Raw genomic sequence first — 22175 nt, 5'->3', positions numbered from 1 at the left:
GTGCTGCATAAAGTCCTCATGCTGCAAAGCATTAATGCTCTCTTAAGTGAAATCACATAGGAGTTCGAGTTATCTTCAGCCACACATATAAGGCTGTAATCGAGGTCTGCTGGGACTTAGCCTTAGGTTTATGTGTGAGACTTGGCTGAATTACAGCCTGAAGCCTTCATCATACCCTTCTTATAACACTGGCTAGTTCCACTTTGCAGCGGTTATTTTGCAGTCTATAGAAGAGGCAAGTTCTGAAACATTCCTTCACACTGAGAGAAAGCTTTGAAGTAGAAAGTTAGCTCTTTATATATATGTATATATATATGCATATAATTATTATTACCCCTTTTTTTACTGCTGATCTAGTTGATGAGCACAGGATTATTATTTTCTTGTGTACCATAGGGAGAATAAATTAAAACCACTGGAGAGCTGCATGTGTACAGATAAGGAAGCTGGAAGAAAAGAAAGGATGCAAATAGAGAATATTCATTGCCACTTTCCTGGGAATTTTATAGCAATGTGGACAGTTGTTTTGGGCTAACAACTTCAAAAGTGACTATGTGACTCGCTGAATGCCACTGAAAACCAGTGGCACAAAGATGCCAACAGGGTGAAAAAGGGTATCCTTGTCTTCTAGCCACTATGTTAAATGCCAAGTCAAATTTGCACCCAGTGTTTTGATCCATGAGTTTTTGAACTCAAGGAGTTAAATGCTCCTCCAAAAACACATTAATGCTAATCAAGAAACTCGATTACATTGCAATTTGATACTAGCAGTTATTTAACAACAAATCAAAGCAGAGATGGGTTTTCCTGTTACAATGGAAAGATAGGTAGGCATGCACAGAATTCATTCCAGCCTTAGTACATGTGGTGTGACTGTGTTCATTGCTATTGCCAGGTATGGTCAGATGACTGCAGGGAGCTACTGCTACATTGGGCCTCAGGGAATAGTCCATGGCACTGTGGTAAGAAGCCGGGGAAAGGTCTATTTGTGAATCCTTTTTGGGGGAGGGTGTCTCCAGCAGTGGCTGCCGACTGGATTGGATTGGATTGGACTCGATTGCTGTAAGGCAATGTTCTGTCTGCCAAAGAAACTCTCACTGCCTCTTCCTTAAAAAAATGAGTGTCCTATCACTCAGTCCAGGGCATGTTATCCAGCACGCAGACCTGAAGGAATCAGGTCTCAATCTGTGCTCATATCTAACTACAGTAAGTGATGTATGAATTGACCAAACATGTTAGAGGAAAAACATTTCTTAGCTTATTTCCTCAGCTGTTTTCTACAGTGGTCCTCAATATGTCTCTATACCCCAGGAGCAGCATGTTGGGAATCACTGGTTATTCTATTCTATTTCATTGTGAGGGAAATAAACATAATCAGCATAGACCATACCATCACTTTAACATGCTTCCTTTAAAGAAGATTAATAGTCCAAATGACCCCTGATTTTCAAGCTGTTGTTCCAAAAGGGACAGAAGATCCTTACATTTCAGGGACTGCAGGAAAAATAGCTCCTGGTAATGGCTGTGTTGTGTTGTGTGCAGCTCACGGTGCTCAATGCCGGCCGTCGCTACTTGAAGGCAGAAGACCTGTCTGGAAAGGTGTTTGTTACTTCTGGTCTTGGAGGGATGAGCGGGGCACAAGCAAAGGCTGCAGTCATTGCTGGGTGTGTGGGGATCATTGCAGAGGTGAGAGCGATGCTTCCTTCCTTCTGCCTCCTCTACGCGTGCTGAATCAGAACCCTCATTCTCCTGATCTGTCACGTTCCTCGAGTAACCCTGACAGCCAAACTCAATGAAATTTACTCTTTTCATAGATCTGGCTCTCCTTTGCAGAGCATTTTTCACTCTATATTTGTTCATTTACTGGATCAGACTGCAGGGGTATGGACTGTAACTTCTTGTGATTGCTTCACAAATAGGGCAGGATGATGCTGTCATTCTCAGTGCTTGAGCTACCTTCATTTCCTGTAATTTCCACAGGCAGTTCCCATGGGAACTGCATTCTCTTACGCCAAAGAAGTCTCTGTTAAAAGGTGTTAGTTACATTGCAATTAACCTTTAATGCCTCTTGCACCCTTATCAGGTGCAATGGAAAGTAGCTGTTGAAAGTGTTGGTATGATTCACTCATCAAGGTTGGGACAATGAAGTTCTTGGTGTTGTGATTCTTTGAAGTCAATGGGATTTTGTAAAACTAAGAATTTTAAGGTTGGCTTCAGTATGAAGATGATGAGGTTTAATTACAAATACTTATGGGAATCGTCGTTTGTAGACAGTGAAGGGAAGTGCTGCTAAAGGAAAGTGATGATGGGGAGGAAGTTCTGCAAGTACCATGTTCCCTGAAGCTCACCTACCGTATGTGTTCTTTGTAGAGTCTTTTATCCTGATGTAATGTTTCTGTGTTCCGAATATATTAAATATGAGTTATTTCCTCATATAAATAAAGGGAATCTAGTCACGATCTGTAATTCAGACTGCTAGTGTCCAAGCAATTGGAATAGTATATGATAGGATCCACTGGATCCACAGATAACTAAGTATCATGTATAATGCAGAGCATGAACATTCATAATTATGGTAAGTGTACATGCCTGTAAGCTTTGAGTGAAATACATTTTTGTATTAAAAAGTAACACTAGGTTCTAATAACCTGCATTTTTCAGCTATTCTGCTGATCACAGGGCTCTGCTCTCACATATCAGGTGGAGGGATGGACTACAGAAACACTGCAACAATCTTTAACAGGCTATGAGAAACCTGGAGAGGGGCTTTGGACAAAGGCCTGTAGGGACAGAACAAGGGGAATGGCTTTAACCTGCCGGAGGGGAGGCTGAGATTAGGTTTCATCTGTTTTGCAGTGATGGTGTAAGTATTGTTAGCACAGGAGCTTGGTGGGTATTTGAGATCTCATCAGGTGCTCCCTGCAGATTAAATCCAATCAATTTATTATTGGACAAATTATTATTGAATGAATTATCTTTATTCAGACTTCCACTCTGTCATCATGAGCTTTCAAATGCTGGAATACAAAGGGAAGATTCCAGTGAATGCTATCCTCAGCAGCCCTTTGTCCTTTTCATCTCAGTGGCTGCAGATGATTTTGTTCAGGAGACTGAATATTGCCTGGTTTTTATCTCCTGTGAGATGATCCTTGTCGGAAATGGGTCTCAGGAGCACATCTGGATAGCTACGTATATGTACATATTATTTATTTAAGGAACTCTTTATGCAAATGGCATTGCTGAATTGTGCAAGAGATGTCATTTTGTCAGCCAGGGCTTCTGAAGCTCAGACAGAAGGGATTAATGGGGCAAGTCTTTTACCTCTCCTGTTTGACATAAAGCAGATTGTCATTTATGAAATAATTGGGTGGAGGGCCAGCCATCTCCTCTGAGCTGCACTGAGCTCTTTAGTGTCACACTGGAGGTGACAGCAGCTCGTCATCTTTGTGCAGTCTTTAAACCTACTGAGGTTTAAAGACTGGTCAAAAATGAGCATGTTTTGCAAGTGTGGTTTTAAAGCATGCGAGTTTTCTGGAGTCTGTGAAAGGCTTGGGCTGTCAGGGCTGGAGTAAAACATGTAGGATGTGGTAACAGACTTAAATAGATCTGCTCTGTTATACTGCGATTTAAATGAACCCCAGTCCTGTAATTCATACAGACCATTTAATATCTTTCCTCTTGCGCTGATTTAAATAACTCCCAAAGGAGCTGTCCCCCACGGCACCTGACTTCAGTGAGTAATTCCATTGGCAATGACACTGATATTATCATAATCTGGGCTTTTGGAAGGAGTCTTTATTGCTGATGTGGGAAATGCTGGAAGGTTTCTCATGCTAAGAATAATTAGGAAAGAAAAGGTTTCCTGGTGTTCAGGCGCCTCCTGAATACAGAACTTAATTAATTTACATCTAAATACTTTGTTAATGAGAAATAATAGAATGAAAACGATGGGGGTGGATTATAGAGAAGTAAAAATGCTTTAATGAAATACTAGAAGATACTCAGGGTATGTGTCTTACGCACAGAGTGTGGTGTTTAAATCCATTGCTAATTGAAGCTGATTTTCTACGGTAGTTTTTCTACTTGGTTTATGCCACTGAGAGCTCATGATAAATGTATTAATGATGTGTGAGCTTGTACACTGAACCATTAATATGGAATCTGTGCCAAAGCCTCCCCAGCTTGTCTATCCATTTATATTTTTATCCAGCTGTCTCTTATGCATATACACATTGACACACAGAAGCTGAGCTCAGAAGAGAGCACAGATTTGGGATTGAGCTTGTTTGGAGCTTCCAAGTTCAAACAAGAGGGAATTAAAGATGTAGTTTTGTTTTGATCCATTCCATGTTTTCAGAGGCATCGGCCAGCTGGGCCAAGAAAACACTTTCCTCTTTCCCATATTTGGTGGAGATTTTCAACCAGCAGTCAAAGAACAAAAGTGAACAAAAGTCGATTTTATTCAGCAAAGCATCGCTTCAGGCCAAGCAGTCAGGCAGAAACGGCTGTCTCTGAGCTGAGCAAAGGAAACATTTCCTCCTTTAAATAGAAATTTTACTTTCATAGAAAATAGCCAGATTTGAAAAATAAATTTGAAACACTTTGGCTTTTGCTTTATTTGGTTTTTTTCCCAGTATAATAATGAAAAGACAGAATAAGAATAATTAAAATTGATGGGAAAATGCTAGCCTTTATACAATTCTAATGATAATTTTTGGTTTGTGAAATACTTCAGGAAGTGATGTATTAAAGTTTGTTGGGGGTTTTTCTCGCTTCAAGCCTGGAGTAAACCATCAAGGGTAAGAAAGGAAAACCCTGAGGTAAAAAATAAGTGTTCGAACAATGACTCCATATTCATAAGGCCAAGGCAGGACAATTCCCTTTACCCGTTTGCTGCTCTTTCTTGCAGACTAGTTGTAAAACTAAAGGTAAAAGTGTCTGGATGGGGCGAGCAGGAGTTTCAAGATCTCTGCTCTTTCCCTTAGGTTGATGAAGCGGCGCTTTTGAAGCGTCACAAGCAGGGATGGCTGATGGAAATCTCTAACAACCTGGACCACTGCATTGCTCGCCTTAGGTATGACTCGTACCGTAAGTCAGTGAGTTCATCTCTGCTTCCTAATCCTCACTTGACATCCTTCTGCATTGTGCTATTTTAGTGTGTATATAAGGGGGGATGAGGGACACCTTATTCCAGGTCTGCATGTCAATGTGAATCCATCCTTCTAGTATAGCAGCAACCATTATTAGTGACTACTGATGCTTACTGCAAGCTATTACCAATGCTTCATATCATTTATATGTGTTAAATGTATCTTTGTTCAGCTTCATATCGCTTATATATGTTAAATAACATCAGTTTCATGAATATGCATAGAGCAATTGCAAATCATGCTACACTTGAAGCATCACTTAAGCTTTCTGAAATCAGTGCTTAACAATCACATAAAGGTAGAAAGATCTCTTGCTTAGGTGGGTGTTGGAAACTATGTACAGACTCCTTTGCCGGGTTTGACTGTGTGATTTGTACACTGCAAGATGGAATTGTATGAAGTCGTTTTCTTCAACCAATCTTTCAAATCTATTCTAGAGATGCAAGAAAGAATAAAATTGCCCTTAGTTTGGGTTACCATGGGAACGTGGTAGATCTATGGTAAGTAGTATATATGGATAATGGATATACTAATGCTCTGGTTTCTTGGTCAACCTGGAATTAATCCCCAATTTTGGAAGAGGCATTAAGCTTGGTGCTGAGTTCATTACTCTAGATGCTCATGAAGAACTATATTGTCAAAAGAGGGGTCTTCACCATTGTGTTCCATTCCCAGTTGCTTCCTATGCTTCTTTCCTTATGGAATAATGAATTTTTTAAGGGAAAAAATCCCTAAGATACTTCCTTGGATGAAGAAAGAATTTATCCCTTTCCTTCTAACATTTCGCTAGTTGGATAGCAAGAAAATGGCTTTAACTTCAGAGAAGACTAGAAATGTTGAGGTATTGAGTGAATAAAAGTAATCAGATGATGGATGGAAATTCTTTGTCCGATAGCAAATCTTGCTCTCATACCATATACCAAGGGTTGAGACTGGTTTGTCATACTGGTATCTGGCTCATCTGTCAGGATTCCTGAGCAGGTAAATGTGAAGTATAAAAGTTGCACCACCATTTCCCAGCCCCTGACTGCTAAAACAGAGACTAAACCTGCCAAGGGCATACCTTTATAAACAGCCTCTTGGGATGGAAGAAGTTCACCTGAATAAGGAGCTAGAATGTGAAATGACAGCTCCTATTTGAACACTCTCTTCTCCAGGGAGAGGCTGGTTCATGAGTTGGACACAACAGGAGAGCTGCTGGTTGATCTGGGATCCGACCAGACTTCGTGTCATAACCCGTTCAATGGGGGGTACTATCCAGTACAGCTTGGCTTTGAGGAAGCAAAGCAGCTCCTGTCCACCAACCCAGGGAAGTTCCGGACCCTGGTACAAGAGAGGTAAATCCTTTGGTGATACCTGGTTTTACCCTTTAAGTTTAGCTGCTCTGCAGGTGAGCACATCTTTGACTTAACAAGAAGTCTCTGTTCTTTGATATTTCAGTAGAAATCTGGGGTAGAGCTACAGTACTGATACATCCCAACTGTGTTCACACACAGCTATCACTCAGAGTCTGGCAGGCATCCCTTACCCACCAATTTAGGAGTAGCTTTAATGCATAAGAGCTGTCCCTGACTTAGAAGTTTTCAGGTGAAATTGATAATTCTTTTTGATGTTTTATCAATCTCAAGAATAAATGCCTCCTTTATTTCAGTCTGAAGAGACAAGTGGCTGCTATTAACAGACTAGCTGATAAGGGCATGTTTTTTTGGGATTATGGCAACGCTTTTCTCTTGGAAGCTCAAAGAGCTGGTAAGTAGATCCTGGAGTTGGCAGGTGGAAATAAGGACAATCCTGCATCCATCTTCCCAGCTATAGTAGGATAAGGTTGGCCACTGCATTATGCAAACTCTTTAGAATCATAGAATAGTCAGGGTTGGAAAGGACCTTAAGATCATCCAGTTCCAACCCCCCTGCCATGGGCAGGGACACCTCACACTAAACCATGGCACCCAAGGCTCTGTCCAACCTGGCCTTGAACACCGCCAGGGATGGAGCATTCACAACCTCCCTGGGCAACCCATTCCAGTGCCTCACCACCCTCTCAGTAAAGAATTTCTTCCTTAGATCCAATCTAAACTTCCCCTGTTTAAGTTTGAACCCGTTACCCCTTGTCCTGTCACTGCAGTCCCTGATGAAGAGTCAATCCCCAGCATCCTTGTAGGCCCCCTTCAGACACTGGAAGCTGCTCTGAGGTCTCCACGCAGCCTTCTCTTCTCCAGGCTGAACAGCCCCAACTTTCTCAGCCTGTCTCCATACGGGAGGTGCTCCAGTACCCTGATCATCCTCGTGGCCTCCTCTGGACTTGTTCCAACAGTTCCATGTCCTTTTGATGTTGAGGACACCAGAACTGCACACAATGCTCCAAGTGAGGTCTCACGAGAGCAGAGTAGTATCTCTTTAGTATCTTTCTCTCATTCTGAGACCTCTGACCACCTCTGTGGATGAGATAAAGCCTTCACAGGAACCCATATGCAGTCTGCTTTTACATCTTATAATTTTTCTTCCCCAGATCACTATTAAATTCTTTTATAGGTGCTGATGTTGAGAAAAGAGGAGCCAATAAAACAGAATTCCGCTACCCTTCCTACGTCCAGCACATCATGGGGTATGTTGGGGAGAACTTGAAATGAGGCACTCAAGTCCCTTGTGACCCCCTCTGTTTAGGGGAGAGTATTAGAGATTCCACTCAGTGCAGGTCTTGCAATGTACTTTAAATGATGAAAAGGAGCCAGTAGTAGGAAAATTTATCTCATGGGTGTTATGTCAGAGTCTGATTTTTCTCCCCTCTGGAGTAATGCCTGGCGTGGTTTAGGAAGCTGTCCTCTTGGCTGTAAGCATCATGCTTCCATCATACTTACATCATGCTCATGTTTTCTGTTACCTTCCTTAGAGTTACACTTTAGCCTCTGACTCATGCTTAACTTGCCTATACCATGTGAATCGGAGCTTGAACACAAAGTAAAGCACCAACCAGATCTCTCCTGGAACTCAACCGAAGCGTGTCTTACTGTTGTGTGTAAACAATGTGAACAGCAAATGAGTCTGGACTGAAGCACTTGTTCAGAACCTGCACTCGTCTGAGTTGAAGATGCACTCAGCCTGGGTTTAGCACAAAAAGACCAGGCAGCAGGGAGAGTGTATGTGATGAAACAGAAGAAAACTTGCACTTCATTTGATGATGCACTAGTTTGACTGAACTGCCCGATCTTCCTATCAAAAACCCAGTGTATTTGATACCCCGGTCGATGGCTGTGTGGAACAGCGCTGCTTAATTTCTCAATTAATGGTCCTTGATGCTTCTGTTTAGATTAGTTCATTGAAAATGTTTCAAATTCTTCCGTCTCCAGCTAATGAAAGAAAAGCACTGCTAGCAGCCAGCATAAATAAGGAAAGAATTTCAGCTATCTCTTAATGAAGCGTGTTCTCTTCCCAGGGACATTTTTTCCTTGGGATTTGGGCCATTCCGCTGGGTTTGTACCTCAGGTGACCCACAGGATCTTGCTACCACTGACTCCATTGCCACGTCTGTGCTGGAGGAGTCTATACGCCAGGGAGGTAAGATTCCATCCCATGGCCCAACACTGGGGGCTCTTCTGGGGGGAAAAGGAAACTGAGAGTTGTGAAATGTGTGTGAGCTTTTGGCTAAAACCATAAAGAGGAGTCTCTTGCCTGTTCCACATGGGCAGCAAATCTTGCTGTTCTCTTAACTCCTGTAAGGAGTGTAACCAGTAGGTTTAAAACACCAAGTAGAGAGGTTACGGATCCTGAAACTATAGTTGCAATTTGGGCTAAGAGCCTTTCTTCTCATTTCTTAAGGGTCTTCCTGCGCTTTGTCACCTTGAAACTTCAAGGCAAACAGCATCTTTCATCAACAGGTCTCCAAGGGGCTTTTCTAAAGGAGTCAAATTGCTTTGCCCTGTCTCACAGGTGAATGAGGTGTGGGAATCTAAGGAGGGGTTTGAGATGCTGGTGAGCAGATGAGCGGCAGGAAACCAGGTTTCCCGGGTGTGGTGCTCCATCCAGTGTCACTTGTCTGTGATTACAATTTCTTTTGTCAGTTGCTAATAACCCGACAGCTGTTTCTACTCACTGGTGGAACCAATCTGGAGTATCTGCATGGCTCTGTGTGTCACTGTAGTATCTAGGGATAACATTTTCTTACTCTTCCATATCCCTGAAAGTGGGCTGTTACTGCTGTCCCCTGCTTTCGGATGGGAACTGAGACAAAGCTCATTTCATGACAGCAAACATGAATCCTGCTGTGTCGAGACATGTCCTTGTAGCCAGTGTTCTCATCTGGCTTCTTCCTGGATGTGTTCTATAGAAGTAACAGACAGAAAGATGTGTTCTCTAAGTCTGTGCACTGTGAAGTATAAAACATGGTATATGTCTCTGAGATAGCTTATAAAAGTGAAAAAGGAACTCAGTATTTGTTTCTCTAGAGTAACTCCTGTAAACTCTCATTAAATAGCTATAATAACCTAAGTGAATCTTACCCATTGCCTTCTAGAAGATGCTTCCTTAAAGCTTACAAATAGCAGCACAATCCCACTAAAACAGCACTAGCAGATGCTTCATCTTTCACTTCCTCTGAAGCTATGAGCTGACATGGTAATTCTCATTGCAGAGTTTAGCAGCTGTCACTTGGAGCCAAGCCCTAAAGCACTGACAGGGCTTTTTAGGGTCATTAAAACTCTCCGTATGGAGGCCTGCCTCTGCAGGAATGAGCATATTTTATATCTCCCTTTTAACAGTGTGTTTAACTCGGATTAGATACGAGCATCTTGCCTTTCCTCTTGCATGTTTCTAGTCTTGCTACGTACCTACTGGCATATTGCCTAGTGGGAAGACAGTCTAAACACCCTTCTCAGTTACCAAGATGGGATGGCACAGATATAAATGAGGAGAAGATGGAGTATATAAAATCATTATATATAATTCTCTTAGAAAACATATATCATAGACTCTCAGTCTGGTTTGGGTTGGAAGGGACCTTAAAGCTCATTAAGTTCCAACCCCTGTCACGGGCAGGAACACCTTCTACTAGACCAGGTTCCTCCAAGCCCCATCCAACCTGGACTACGTATATCTAAACAAGATACAAGGTGGATTTACATATGAAGTAGCTACTCCGTAATAAGCCTTTCTGTGTAATTTGTGCTCCATAATAATGTGAGGCAACATACCTCAGTTTGTAGCATAAGAGACCTTGGGTTTATCTTGGGATAAAAGCATTCATGTGGGTCACTTAGTCCAGAGCAACTGCTGTGCTATAAATCTCTATCCCAGCACTGGTGTAACTTATCCTCAAGCATGTATTGCCAGCTGCTGCTGGGAATTTCTGCTGGCTGACTCAAAGGAGTTATTTACTACCTGATTCCTGTGGTCCCCAATGTCATGGAGCTTGCTAAAGCTTCTAATTTAGCAAAGGCTCAGAAAGGGATTGGCATTTAGTAGGCAGCAGGCCAGGTGAACAGGAATGAACAGTACATGTAACCCATATTCCAAGGTTTAGTTTGCTGAAGATCTGAATGGGGTTTATTGTTCCAGCTGTCTCCTGGGTGACCTCTCGTACCTGCCTCTAAATGTATGGTACCAGTTACTGCATCAGCTGCACTGAAGACTCTGTATAGCACTTCCTATATGCGTGCTTGTATCTGAGAGTAGAATGTGACTTTCTAGTGTTGTCAGATGAGTTAAATTAAACTTACAGCATATTGCATTCATTTTCAAAACCTCTTTCCTTGCTTTCCCTGGCAAGTGAGCACATCTGTGAAGCAGCAGTACCATGACAACATCCGCTGGATTCGGGAAGCTGGCAGGCACAGTTTGGTAAGTACACAACTTCCTTCACTGCATGTGTCCTGGTCCAGAATGCTGGAGTGAAAATCAGGCATGGGCATGAATGAAATCACTGCCTGTAACTCCCAGAGCTGATAACTGAAACCAAAGGTTTAGGGTGAACTGAAGCAGTTCTTTCCCTTCACTTCTTCATCTGGGAATGTTCAAATAACTCAGCAATATGTAGTCTTATATCTGGAGTGAAACACATCAATGATTCACTCTCCCTCTCATTTGTAACTACCTTTCTTTCAGAGAGCTATTCACAGTGTCCCTCTCGGCATTGCTTTGGCTCATCTTCATGCCTGTAATTCTTGGCACCCTTTACAAAACAGGTGATGAGGCCAAAGACCTGCCATGCTTTTTTATAGTGGGAAGCAGGATGCCAGTGAAGCATCCTTTGTTTTTCTTTTAGGACAGGCTCTCACTGTGAAGCTAACAGATAACACTGTAGGGCCAGTGTGCTCTCCTTATCTGGAAGCCAAACTGGTCTATGGGGTAAAAGCTGGAGAGAGGAGCATAGCTGTGCAGGGCAGATGTTCTTTGTCATTCTGTATCTTCAGATTTCTCTTCCCTTCAGCCCACCACTGCCAGTTCACCTCTGCTTCTCAGCTGTTGATAAGGGATTTGCTGATAGGAGGATTATAGCTGAGCAATCAGGTTGATTTAAAAGGTGGGATTGATTGGACAGTAGCAGCTGAATACAGAAATACATCTCATTGTGTGAGTGGAGATAAAACTCAGTGCAAAGAGGGATTTTAGTTTCTTTTTTATGGAAGCTGGATGTTGATGAAGAAATAATCTGCGCTTTCTCCTGCAGAAGGGAAGGGGTCACTCCTGTGACTCTATTCATTTGGGGCCTGAAGATAAGCTGCTTGCGCAGAGAACCTTATCACTTTGGCCTTTTTGTTTTCCAGGTTGTTGGCTCTCAAGCTAGAATCTTATATTCTGATCAGAGGGGTCGTGTGTCTATAGCCGTGGCTATTAATCGAGCCATTTCTGAAGGGAGGATTAAGGTTTGTCGTTTTCTTTGTGATTTGGTAAATGTGCTTAATATCTAGGACTGAGCTGGCAGGTGGAAAAGAGGAAACCAGTGAGAGAAGTGCCTGCTGGTTACATGGAACCAGTACCCCATATCCTGAAGGCACCACTCCATAATTACTCCCATTACGTACATCGGCATCAGACTAAGGCGTTGTCACTCATTTATCTCCATCTCTTTTATAGCTGAATTACCCTTTTTAAAGGGGTGAACTCATATAGGACTTAGACCTTTCCTAGCTGGAATGCATTCTGCTTTTTGTTACTCAGAGAATGTTTGTTCAAGTATTTCAAGTGCTGTTGACCTTCTCAGGACTCAAAATGAACGTCACTGCAAGCTAGGCTCAAAAAATAAACCTGACCAGATCGAGCACTCCCTTGTAGCTTTGACTGACCAGGTCAGACTCCCAGGCCCTTTGGGTTTAGTTGTGTCCATTGTGGGTTTCTGCAAATCTCCATTCCTCCTCTTGCAAGCTCGTGTCTATATTCAACGATGTCCTAATTCACTGCCAGCATAAACCAGAGCCAGCTAATTCCAGACCACACCGTGCCAAGAGTGAATTATTCCTGTATAAACCCTGTGCATGGCAAATGGTGACCTGGAAGCTAACCTAGATTCATACTGTCAGTTAGATTCCAGAGCAAGAACAGGCTTGTTTGAGCTGTATGAAATCACTGATTTTTCATTCTTAACTTGTTTAGTCTTGAAGTTTCCCAAAAGCATCAACAAATGTAAAACTTTGTTGTTTGCTGATGAAAAAGGAAACTAAGAACTAGTTTTCAATGAAGACTTTTGCATACTGAAATGCCCTTGATATTTTGGCCGAGATGAAATAACCTGACAGCTGCCCCTCTTCTCCCATCCCTCCTTTTGAGCATGCCACTGGCATAACACCAAGCTCTTAGTTATGAAATGAACGTGGCTTTCATGAACAGCATGTGAACATCTGTTTTAGAGTAAATAACCGGCAGAGAAGGTGTTTCGTGGTCTTAGAAGAGGGGGCAAAGCAGAGGTTTGACATGACTGAAGACAGAAGTAAATTCAGCAAACGATCATCCCTCGGTACCATTTGCAGTCCATGAAGGATTCCATTCTCTTGTCCATGGCTTTTTGCAGGCTCCAGTGGTCCTCAGCCGAGATCACCACGATGTGAGTGGGACTGACAGCCCTTACAGAGAAACTTCAAACATCTATGATGGATCAGCCTTTTGTGCAGGTCAGCAGAGCAGCTGAGGCTTATCTGGGCAAACAAGGGAATTGCTTTACAAGAGAAACTGGGATTTTATGCAACACTTTTAAAAGGCTTTTATTTAACCCTTTAATTCTGATTAATCAGATTTCCTAAGAAGGCCTGTGGGATTTAACAGTGGTAGGGATGTATGTAGAGCTACTTAAATAGGAAAGGTCCAGAAGAGTGCTGAACATTCAATGCTGATGCACCAGATTTACCTGGATGTCAGTGGAGAGCAGTGTCTGAGGACTCTATCTTCTGTTTGATTTTCACTTTGAACCTCACTGTTTCCAAGAGGGGATCTGAGCAGAATTACAGCTCTATTTGCTTGGGATCCACAAGATCAGAAATCAGCTCTCCAATAGTATTATGCTTAAAGCAAAGAGATTCACAGGTGTGTTCATTTCATTGCCTGAGGACTTGGAAAACAGGCTGGGGTTTCTGAAAGGAACTTTCCTTATCATAAGGGAGCATACGTTGATAGTGAAACGGAAGCCAGGCATTCTGAATTCAACTCCAAGCCTTGCTGCTCACTTACAGTGTGACTGTGGGCAAATCACGTAGGTTTGCTATACAAAAGGAGCCTTTATTTCTGCACTCCTGCCCTGAGCTAACCAGGCCCTGCTTATAAATTGATGAAATGATGCTTTAGAGAAATTAACCCAAGAAATGTCAGGTTGGAGACCTGAAAAAATGAGTGAAGTGCTAAGCAATTTGTAACCTAAATCTCCCTCAATTTTCCATCCATAAAGTGGAAATGATGATAATGGCTTTAGCCCAGGAGTGTTTCTGCATGTCATGAACTAACAATCACAAAGTGGTGCGAGACAGGAGGCTACAAGCTACTGTTGAAGGAGAAATTAGGATAGAGGTAGCTGAGTATACTGAATGACTTCCATTATGGCAATTCATAATAGAACCAAATTATGGCTCAATTTTGAGAAGAAAAGTTCCCTGCTATCATAACTGGATTTCCTGATGAAATGAGGCTTTTAGCTGTGTCTGTCAGTCCCACTTCACCCTTCCTGAGCATGTTGGCTAATTCTAATAGGTCAGATAGGTGCCTTGAATAATGCTGTGAGAAAATGGTGCAGCTGCACAGAGAACAGCAATTCAAAAGTAAGGTCTCCACCTTAGGGCAATAGAAATGAGGCTTGCTTAAACCCCATTGCTCATCATGTGTTTTTCTTTGCATTTTGTGATTTGCATGAGCCATTTGCCTTCTCCAAGGGCTTATCTAAAGCCTGTTGACCACTGATTTCACTGGTCTTTAAAACTAGGCCTATTTTACCAGGTGAACCTCTGGAGGTAATAACATCAAATCATTTAGGTTAAGGGAAAAAGCCCTTAAGATCGAGTCCAACCATCTTAGGTGTTCCCCTCTCTCTTCTTTCCTGTTTTAACACCATATTTGAGCTGGTCCAGGTGAAATTGGCTCCTCTGTAGCACACAGGAGTTTTCCAGGGCGCTTGCCTGTCTCACTGTATTTTACAGTGAGTTCCTCAGCCTGATCCTTGGCAAACATGGGTCACTGCTGCTCTGCAAAGTGTGTTTCAGCACAGGCATTTGCAGTGAGTGACCTTTATCAAAGCCCAGGAGCAGCACGTTACTGCATCGTTAGTTCACTTGCCATCTCCTTGTCGAACCTGCGCTCTTCCCACACTAGTGACTGAGGAAGAAATCTGTATGTTCTAGTATATGGGGATTTTGATTTCTCCCACTCCCTCTTGACAGCACAGTAATTATGGTAATTGGGTTATTAAAGTGACATAATGCCAGATAAAAGATGCCATAATGGGGCTTTTGACAGGGTTTAACATAGATTAGTGCTCAAGTAAACTCATTTTTCCATCAGAGGCATAACCGTGGGTCTGTGAATGTGGCTGGTGCAGATATTGCTGTTTGTCGCTTATTTTTTGCTGTTAAAATCACAGCAGATTATCTATTAAACCCCTCCTGAATTAAATCTGGACAAACGTTTTCACTTTTACCCTGTTATCCTCTGTGTTGTATCTTTTCCCACCCCTCTGGGTTTATGCTTTAGCACAAATTGTAGTCCATATACGAAATCCTAGTGAAATTCAGTGGAAATCATGCACTTGTCATTAGCCAAATTACATTCGTCTGCTAAATTCTTTTCCTTCATTTTATTAAACAAAGGACTCCTCCTGTGTTATTGTAGCGGTTCATGTTCAGATGAAAATTCCCCCAGGTCCAGAGAACTGAGGCCAGCACATCTTTCATCCCAGCTTTGGCCACAAAATGCAGCTCCTTAGCTTCAAACTGGCTTTCTGCACAGGGCTGAATTAACTCTGCTGCGTGGTCTGAAAATACTTCAGGCTTCCGAGAGCTGCATGGGGTTTGGAACAACCTGCTCTAGTGGAAGGTGCTCCTGCCTGTGGCATGGGGTTGCAACTGGATGAGCTTTAAGGTCCCAAACCATTCTATGATAATCAAGGTCTCAGTGGAAGGAGTGAGCAGCACAACAACCACCTGAATGCAGCACATCAGATCTGTAACACCTTTCCTCTCCTCTCCTCCTAGACATGGCAGTACAGAACTTTGTAGGAGATGCATTCAGAGGAGCAACCTGGGTCGCGTTGCACAATGGTGGTGGAGTTGGCTGGTAAGAACTTATCCATGTTTCTAAAGCTGGACTCTGAATCCTGTTACCGCTGGTATGGGGTGGAGAAGCAGGAGGGGAATTGAAGAGAAGATGTATTACTGGAGTGATTGTGACCATGGGAAGGATGGGTTTGGAAACAAGGGCTGAAAGGCTGTGTTGTAAGGCAAAGTGTGGTGGTGTATCAGGCTTTTTAAATCAATGCCCCTATGTCTCCAAAAAGTGTTTTGGACGTTGGCCACAGCTCAGTTTGAAGAACTTCATTTGCCAAACAAGGACAGTCTGCCATGGTGTTTTTGAACAGATCCTGCTTCCAAAGTTGTCTTCACACATGCACAGCCAGAGTGCTGGTGGATGGATCGTGGTTAGGTTTTCTCTTAAGCTGTATTTAAATCTGCGACCTTAAGACCCCAATATAAATGCTCATGTGCTAAAGTGTAATGAGGGGTTATTGACACAAACCAGCTCAGGTGCCAGCAAACCCCCAGGTCTTTCTCCTTTCTTGTACCTGGTAGGATAAAAGACAAGACTGGATTAAACACCTCCTTCACATCAGATGCAGAACTAAGAGAAATGCCTAGGCTGAGAAGCAGAATGAAGGAAATAGTATTGTATTATTGTAGTATTAAATTATTATGTGGAGAAGGAAACTCATCTCCTTCATAGGCCACTAAGAGGCAGAGACTTTAGTTCTGGTTTGTTCTCTTCTGCGTAGTTCAGCAAAGCTTTTCCCATTTAGAATCACAGAATGGTTAGGGCTGGAAACTCCAGTCTTCGTTTGGTGGTGTCACCAGTCAAAAGGGGCACAACCCTCTGTTACTTACTGTAGTGAACCCTCCCACTTCCCTGTTCCATCCAGCTCTGGAATATGCCAGCAGCAAGCCAAAGAACTTGTAGCAGATGTTATCCAAGGAGACATTTGATGATACTTAATTGTTACTCACCTGGATGAGCTGAATCTAGGAAATACCCCTTCAAGTTCAGATGAAGGATTCCCTCAGCTGTACTCTGATTCCTTTGGTTCCAGTGAAGTAGCTGTTGAATAGCAGGTACATGACAGCAGAATTGAACGATTGAATAAGAAAACTAAGAGCTTAGATGCGTGGATTTGCCTTTACCGATTTCAGCACTAACACTCGCCATGGCCAGGATTTTATTCGCAACTTCCATAACCCTGGAAAACACATACTGAATATCTTCCTACTCTGGTCATCTCAGACTCCAGGAGCACACTAGTTCTGTCTGAATTGCCTTAGCTGAGTTTAACTGCTTATGAAATATCTGCTTATGAAATATAAGCAAAGAAAATAACTTTCTCTTACATGTTGTGCAAAATATTGGGAATATTTTAATGATAATTATAATGATTAGAATTGCTTATGCCATGAATGTTTTGTGCATTGGTGATGCTTAGTTCAAAGATACAAATGATCGTATTCCCTGTCTCTCTGGTCTCTGTGAGGCAAATTCTTCCTGCATGTTTCTAGCCCTCTAAGCAATTCAAAGAGGGACTGGCTGAATGCAAGACTGCCCTTTACATCTGGAAAACAGGCACTGATCACGCTGCAATCTCAGTTCCATTGTTTCAGTCGTTTCTTAAGCAGAGTTACATCATTAGAAGGAAGCTCTTCCCAAGGCAGAGGTGCTGTCATTTATGTGATAACATCAGAAAATTAGCATGTGGCTATTCTGTGCAATAGAAATATCAAATGGAGAACCAGGATTTGGTTATCCTTTCTGACATTTCCTATGGCTGTTTAGCAGCTTGTCACTGTGGAACGGTATCTGCTCACCTTGTTCTGGGGAACAGTCGTATGCTCCTGATTAAATCACTGTGCTTCAGTGAAGAATGCAGAGCCTGAATATTGCGTTTGTCTCTGCATGAGCCTCACTAAGCCACCATGCTGAGCCTCAGAGGTGGTGAACATGTTGTGTCATTAGATGCTGGGATCTGGAGAGCTGTGGTGCAACAGGGGGCTCTGCTTGGCTTAACTCATCATGGTACCACCCTGGCTAGTTAAAGGCTGCATCCCTTCGCCTTCTACAGAGTAAAAGAGGAATAATTCAAAGGTGGTGAAAGCAGCAAAATGAACCTCCAAGCATAACAAATTACTCTCTTCTGCCATGTTCTTCCTCTGAGGATAGAGATGTGCCTTTTGCCTGCTTTGCTTTTTCTGTGCTATAGCCTTACAGGACAAACAGAAAAAGCAGGATTAATATTAACTTAGCTGGAATCTGCATCACATGTGCTGTTTGAGAGACTTAAGATTAACAGTCTTGGCTCTAATTACAGCAAATGAATGCTATTCATTTCTTGCTGCCTGTTTATTTGCAGGGGGTTTTAGGTTAGTGTGGAGCCTGGGTAACCTGTAGTAAGAAAAAGGCAGAAGCAATCTCAGAATCAAGCTGCACTGCTGCCAGTGTGACATCTTGATTGTGAGAGGCCTTGTTTTCTTTGATCACCTTAGAAGGAGACATCTGGAAATTATAGGAGGTAGCTTAGGTCGAAATGCCACATGTTTCTTTAATTACCTGAATATGTGACCCAATGGTAATGAAGCCTAGAGCTTGCCTTTAAAAGTGAGAGGTTTTGCTAGAAAATCCATCCTAACAAACATTGGCACTTGATTTATGAGTGATTTTTAGATAGTAGGACAGATTCTGATGAGTGATTTTGATTTACACTGGAGTAACTCCACAGAAATCAATGGAGAGGCTCTAAATTTATGGAGTGAGATCCGATGCTCACTGTTTATGCTTTAGCTTCAAAGGATGCTCTTTGGGATGCTGTGTGCAGAGGGGATCTTTGCCATCGAAAGAACATCATCTTCCCGTATGGAATAGCTTTACAAAGCACTGTTCCAGAGGTCTGATTTTTCTTATTGTCTGATATTGCCAACAGGCTGTCTTGAGGTGTGATCACCCTGTGATCCCAATTACATTGCAGTGGCATCAGTGATGTTCATAAGTGTACTCCAGCTTGGTACTTTGACAGCAAAGGATTGTGCTATTTTAATCTCTGCACTGAAGCAACAGAGTATGGTGAGGTAACTGGCCCTGCTCCTCATATAATTACATTTGTAATGCTGTCATCCACTCTGGTCCCCTCTTTTGGAGAAGAGAGCAATAACATGAGCTATTCATAAAGCAGCATTTGCAAGATATGCCAGCGTTTAGATGGTTTTCATCCCAAAATGAGATTCGGAGCAGAACTAATGAAAGATTTCACGCACTAAAAAGATCCTGGGAATTAAATTGGGGGTTGAAAAGTGTTGGCAGTATTTTAAAGAGTCAGAGCTTAAAATATTTAAACATCTCAATTGAAAACATGACTTTGTTTCAAATATTCCTGTTAAAGATAAGAAACTGCTTCAGTCAGTGACATTCTGCTGTGAGAACTGTCAGCTTCAAGAAAACTCAGCCTTTCAACAGAAATGTGTTTGTAATAATATCTCTAATAATGGTAAAGTGGGGGGAGTTCACAGGATGGCACCATGATGGGGAGAACTGGAGCAGTAAGTTCCTTGCTAAGCTATGTGATAGGGTCCTACTTAGCATACAGGTAGCGTATGGACCTAGTAACAGGCAGCTAGCATCACATAACTTACTTTACATTGAAAATGAGCAAATGTGAGTTCTAGATTGAGGGAGTAGATCCCAAGCCTGTGATGCTCCAATGTAGCCTCATTTCCGGAGAAGCTACTGCTGGAAAATATACAGTAAGAAATGATTCCTTCCAGGACTGGAAGGTACCTAACCCCTGTCTGATACATGGATATGTCTGATGTTGTTCTATATACATTTTGGAAACTTAAGTCGTTATATTAACTGTAAAACACAGAAGGCAACATCCTGCCTCCAGGGATCTCCATCGGTAGATTCTCATATCACGTGGTGGTGTATGATGTGCCTCATCCCTCAAGTATTGCTGATTCTCAGTTATAACACCAGAACCCTCATAGATTTACGGTAATGGATAATTACCCAACTGCATTTTCCACTATTCCCCATATGCAGTGACACAGGAACTTGAGCAGGCTCTGAAGTCAGACAAGATGTTCTGCTCTACGTGTTTTCCCTGTCCTTTTCAAACCAGACTGGTATTTCTCCCCAAGTATAATCTGTTAGCTTTAACATATTCCTGTTCTTCTTCTGCCAATAAGTCTGCTTCCTGTAAAGTTGGCACTGATGTCTTTAAACATCTATGTATCTCATTCAAAGTGAAGGCTGTTTTGGAACGGATCAAGGCAGATGTGCATTAAGTGGTGGTTAACACTCTTTTAATAAGATACTTCTGCTCTTTCATTTGTCTCAGGGGAATATAAATAGATCCATCTGTCTGCTTCAATAAGTACACGGTCCTCCTCCTGATCCTATCTATATGGCAGGCTCTGCTAATATTAATAATACCCTGAGGTAGGTAACTGTCCCATCAGCAGGGTTAACCTTTCTCTACTTGTTTCTACACCCAGTACAGTCCTCAGGAGACGCAGCACAAGCCTGGCTTGGCACCCCTGCTTGGAGCAGATGCTGGCTGATAGCTGGGCATTACAAGACAGGTGGAATAGGTTTGATTGTGGAATAGGTCAGGAAATGAGGCCTTTGCTCTGCTGAATCCCCCCTTTTTTTTTGTGTGTGTGTGTGTGTGTAAGTAAAACAGGTCAATGATAGTGTCTCTTCTTCAGCGCCATTTCTATGTTCTCCTTGCGTTGCAACTGAACAAGTCACCTCCTGTGAGTTTTGTGAGATTGGTTTGAATGATTTTGATTTAATTGTATTAAATCCGTAATTTTTTAGGGGTGAAGTGATCAATGGAGGGTTTGGCCTGGTTTTGGATGGGTCTAAGGAGGCCGAAGAACGGGCGAAGATGATGCTCAGCTGGGATGTTTCCAATGGAGTAAGCAAAACTCATTATATATGTCCACTTTAAGATTTTCCTGTCTTCAGGACTATGCTTGTTTAGGTACTTGGGTTCCAGTGCTCCTATTTTTTTTTAACTGAATGGGGACTATGAGCACTCAAGCAGGAGTTTTTAGCGTCTGGCTTTTTGTACCCCAGGAATAGTCCTAATAGGCCAAGAGACTCATTCTATTCCTGCTTCTAATATGGGCGGTTATGAGCCTCATTCTACTGGAATCAATGAGTTGTTTTGTTTGGTTGGGTTTCTTTTTCTCCAACCAACTTCAAAGGACTTTAAGTGCTAAAAGAGGCTGAATAATTCCTGGGTAAGGAACTCATTGTAAAGCGTTGGGACCACCCCTTCTGACTTTACAACATACTGGAGCCCAATAATTCCCACATCTCAGTGTGTGTTTTGTTATTTAAGCAGAAAGGGAAGCATGCTTACTATAACTTTGTTATAGTACAGTTATAGACATCCTGGCATTGTTATTTGCCTGCATAATACAATTGACAACTATATGAACTTTAGTCTTGTCTATTCCCAACTTCTACATCTAGGGATCTCAGAAGGCCTGTCATTTAAATGCCAGCTCATCCCTGCTACCATTAGAGTATTTACGTTCCATTAGTGTCCAGATAGATCCTGCCTGGGTTTAAGACTAGGATCCCATCTCTGAAATGGCAGAGAGGTTTTGATTCAATATTTGCAGGGAACCAAATCAACCGGACAGTCAAAATAAAGGACAGGACCTGTTGTGTTTCAGTCAGGTAACCTCTCAAGGACCTGATGTATTGAGAGTTCCTTGCCCATACTGATTCTGTTCTGTTTCACTTCTCAAGAGAATTGCAGAATTCCTTCTTGCCTTATCCCACTTCAAAAGCATCAATTGCTTAAATGATGCTGTTGTCTAAAGCAAGTGCTGGTTTTACAGAGCTGGGATTGAGTGCACAATGACTTTCAAAGGGAGGCTCTTGTGAAGTTTTTAAGGTGCCTGCCTCTACCAGTGTTATCTGTCCAAGGGTATGTTTCTGCAGGAAGATGTACCAAGTGTACCCAAATATCACTCCTGAAAATGGAGCAGATATTACAAAAATCACTTCCCAAATCAGTAAGGGAAACTAGAAACCGGCTGAAAGATTTATTGTGATGAAACTGAGCGCCGGTGTTTGCACAGATGTTGTGCAAGATGGATGTGGCAAGAGAAATGCAGGACTTCTACACCCATTGATTTTCCGGTCTGACAGGTTGCCAGGCGCTGCTGGTCGGGGAATGACTATGCTTATGAAACGATCTGCCAAGCAATGAAGGAGAACGCCACTCTGAAGGTGACTCTCCCTCACAAGGTGGTGGATGAGAGCGTCCTGGAGCAAGCTGTGAAACATTAG

The 22175-nt window shown here is 42.4% G+C and overlaps 1 protein-coding gene across 1 annotated transcript in view; it reads left to right on the top strand.

The window, feature by feature from the left end:
• The window catches only part of UROC1 (urocanate hydratase 1), a gene marked incomplete at both ends in the record, with an annotated part of 35625 nt that extends 13450 nt beyond the window's left edge, over positions 1 to 22175 (top strand). The window contains 14 exons of the mRNA XM_080625502.1: positions 896 to 962; positions 1543 to 1686; positions 4986 to 5074; positions 5588 to 5650; positions 6308 to 6487; positions 6802 to 6899; positions 7683 to 7755; positions 8584 to 8705; positions 10912 to 10982; positions 11909 to 12007; positions 13150 to 13249; positions 15809 to 15890; positions 20685 to 20784; positions 22035 to 22175. Of these exons, the coding sequence (XP_080481628.1) occupies positions 896 to 962; positions 1543 to 1686; positions 4986 to 5074; positions 5588 to 5650; positions 6308 to 6487; positions 6802 to 6899; positions 7683 to 7755; positions 8584 to 8705; positions 10912 to 10982; positions 11909 to 12007; positions 13150 to 13249; positions 15809 to 15890; positions 20685 to 20784; positions 22035 to 22175 (1429 nt within the window). The remainder of the gene's footprint in view (positions 1 to 895; positions 963 to 1542; positions 1687 to 4985; positions 5075 to 5587; positions 5651 to 6307; positions 6488 to 6801; positions 6900 to 7682; positions 7756 to 8583; positions 8706 to 10911; positions 10983 to 11908; positions 12008 to 13149; positions 13250 to 15808; positions 15891 to 20684; positions 20785 to 22034) is intronic.

Source organism: Psittacula echo, assembly GCF_963264785.1.
Source record: "Psittacula echo genome assembly, chromosome: 9".
NCBI classification, from domain to species: domain Eukaryota; kingdom Metazoa; phylum Chordata; class Aves; order Psittaciformes; family Psittacidae; genus Psittacula; species Psittacula echo.
Note: the sequence above shows the minus strand (reverse complement) of the source record. Positions and strands in the feature narration are given on the sequence as shown.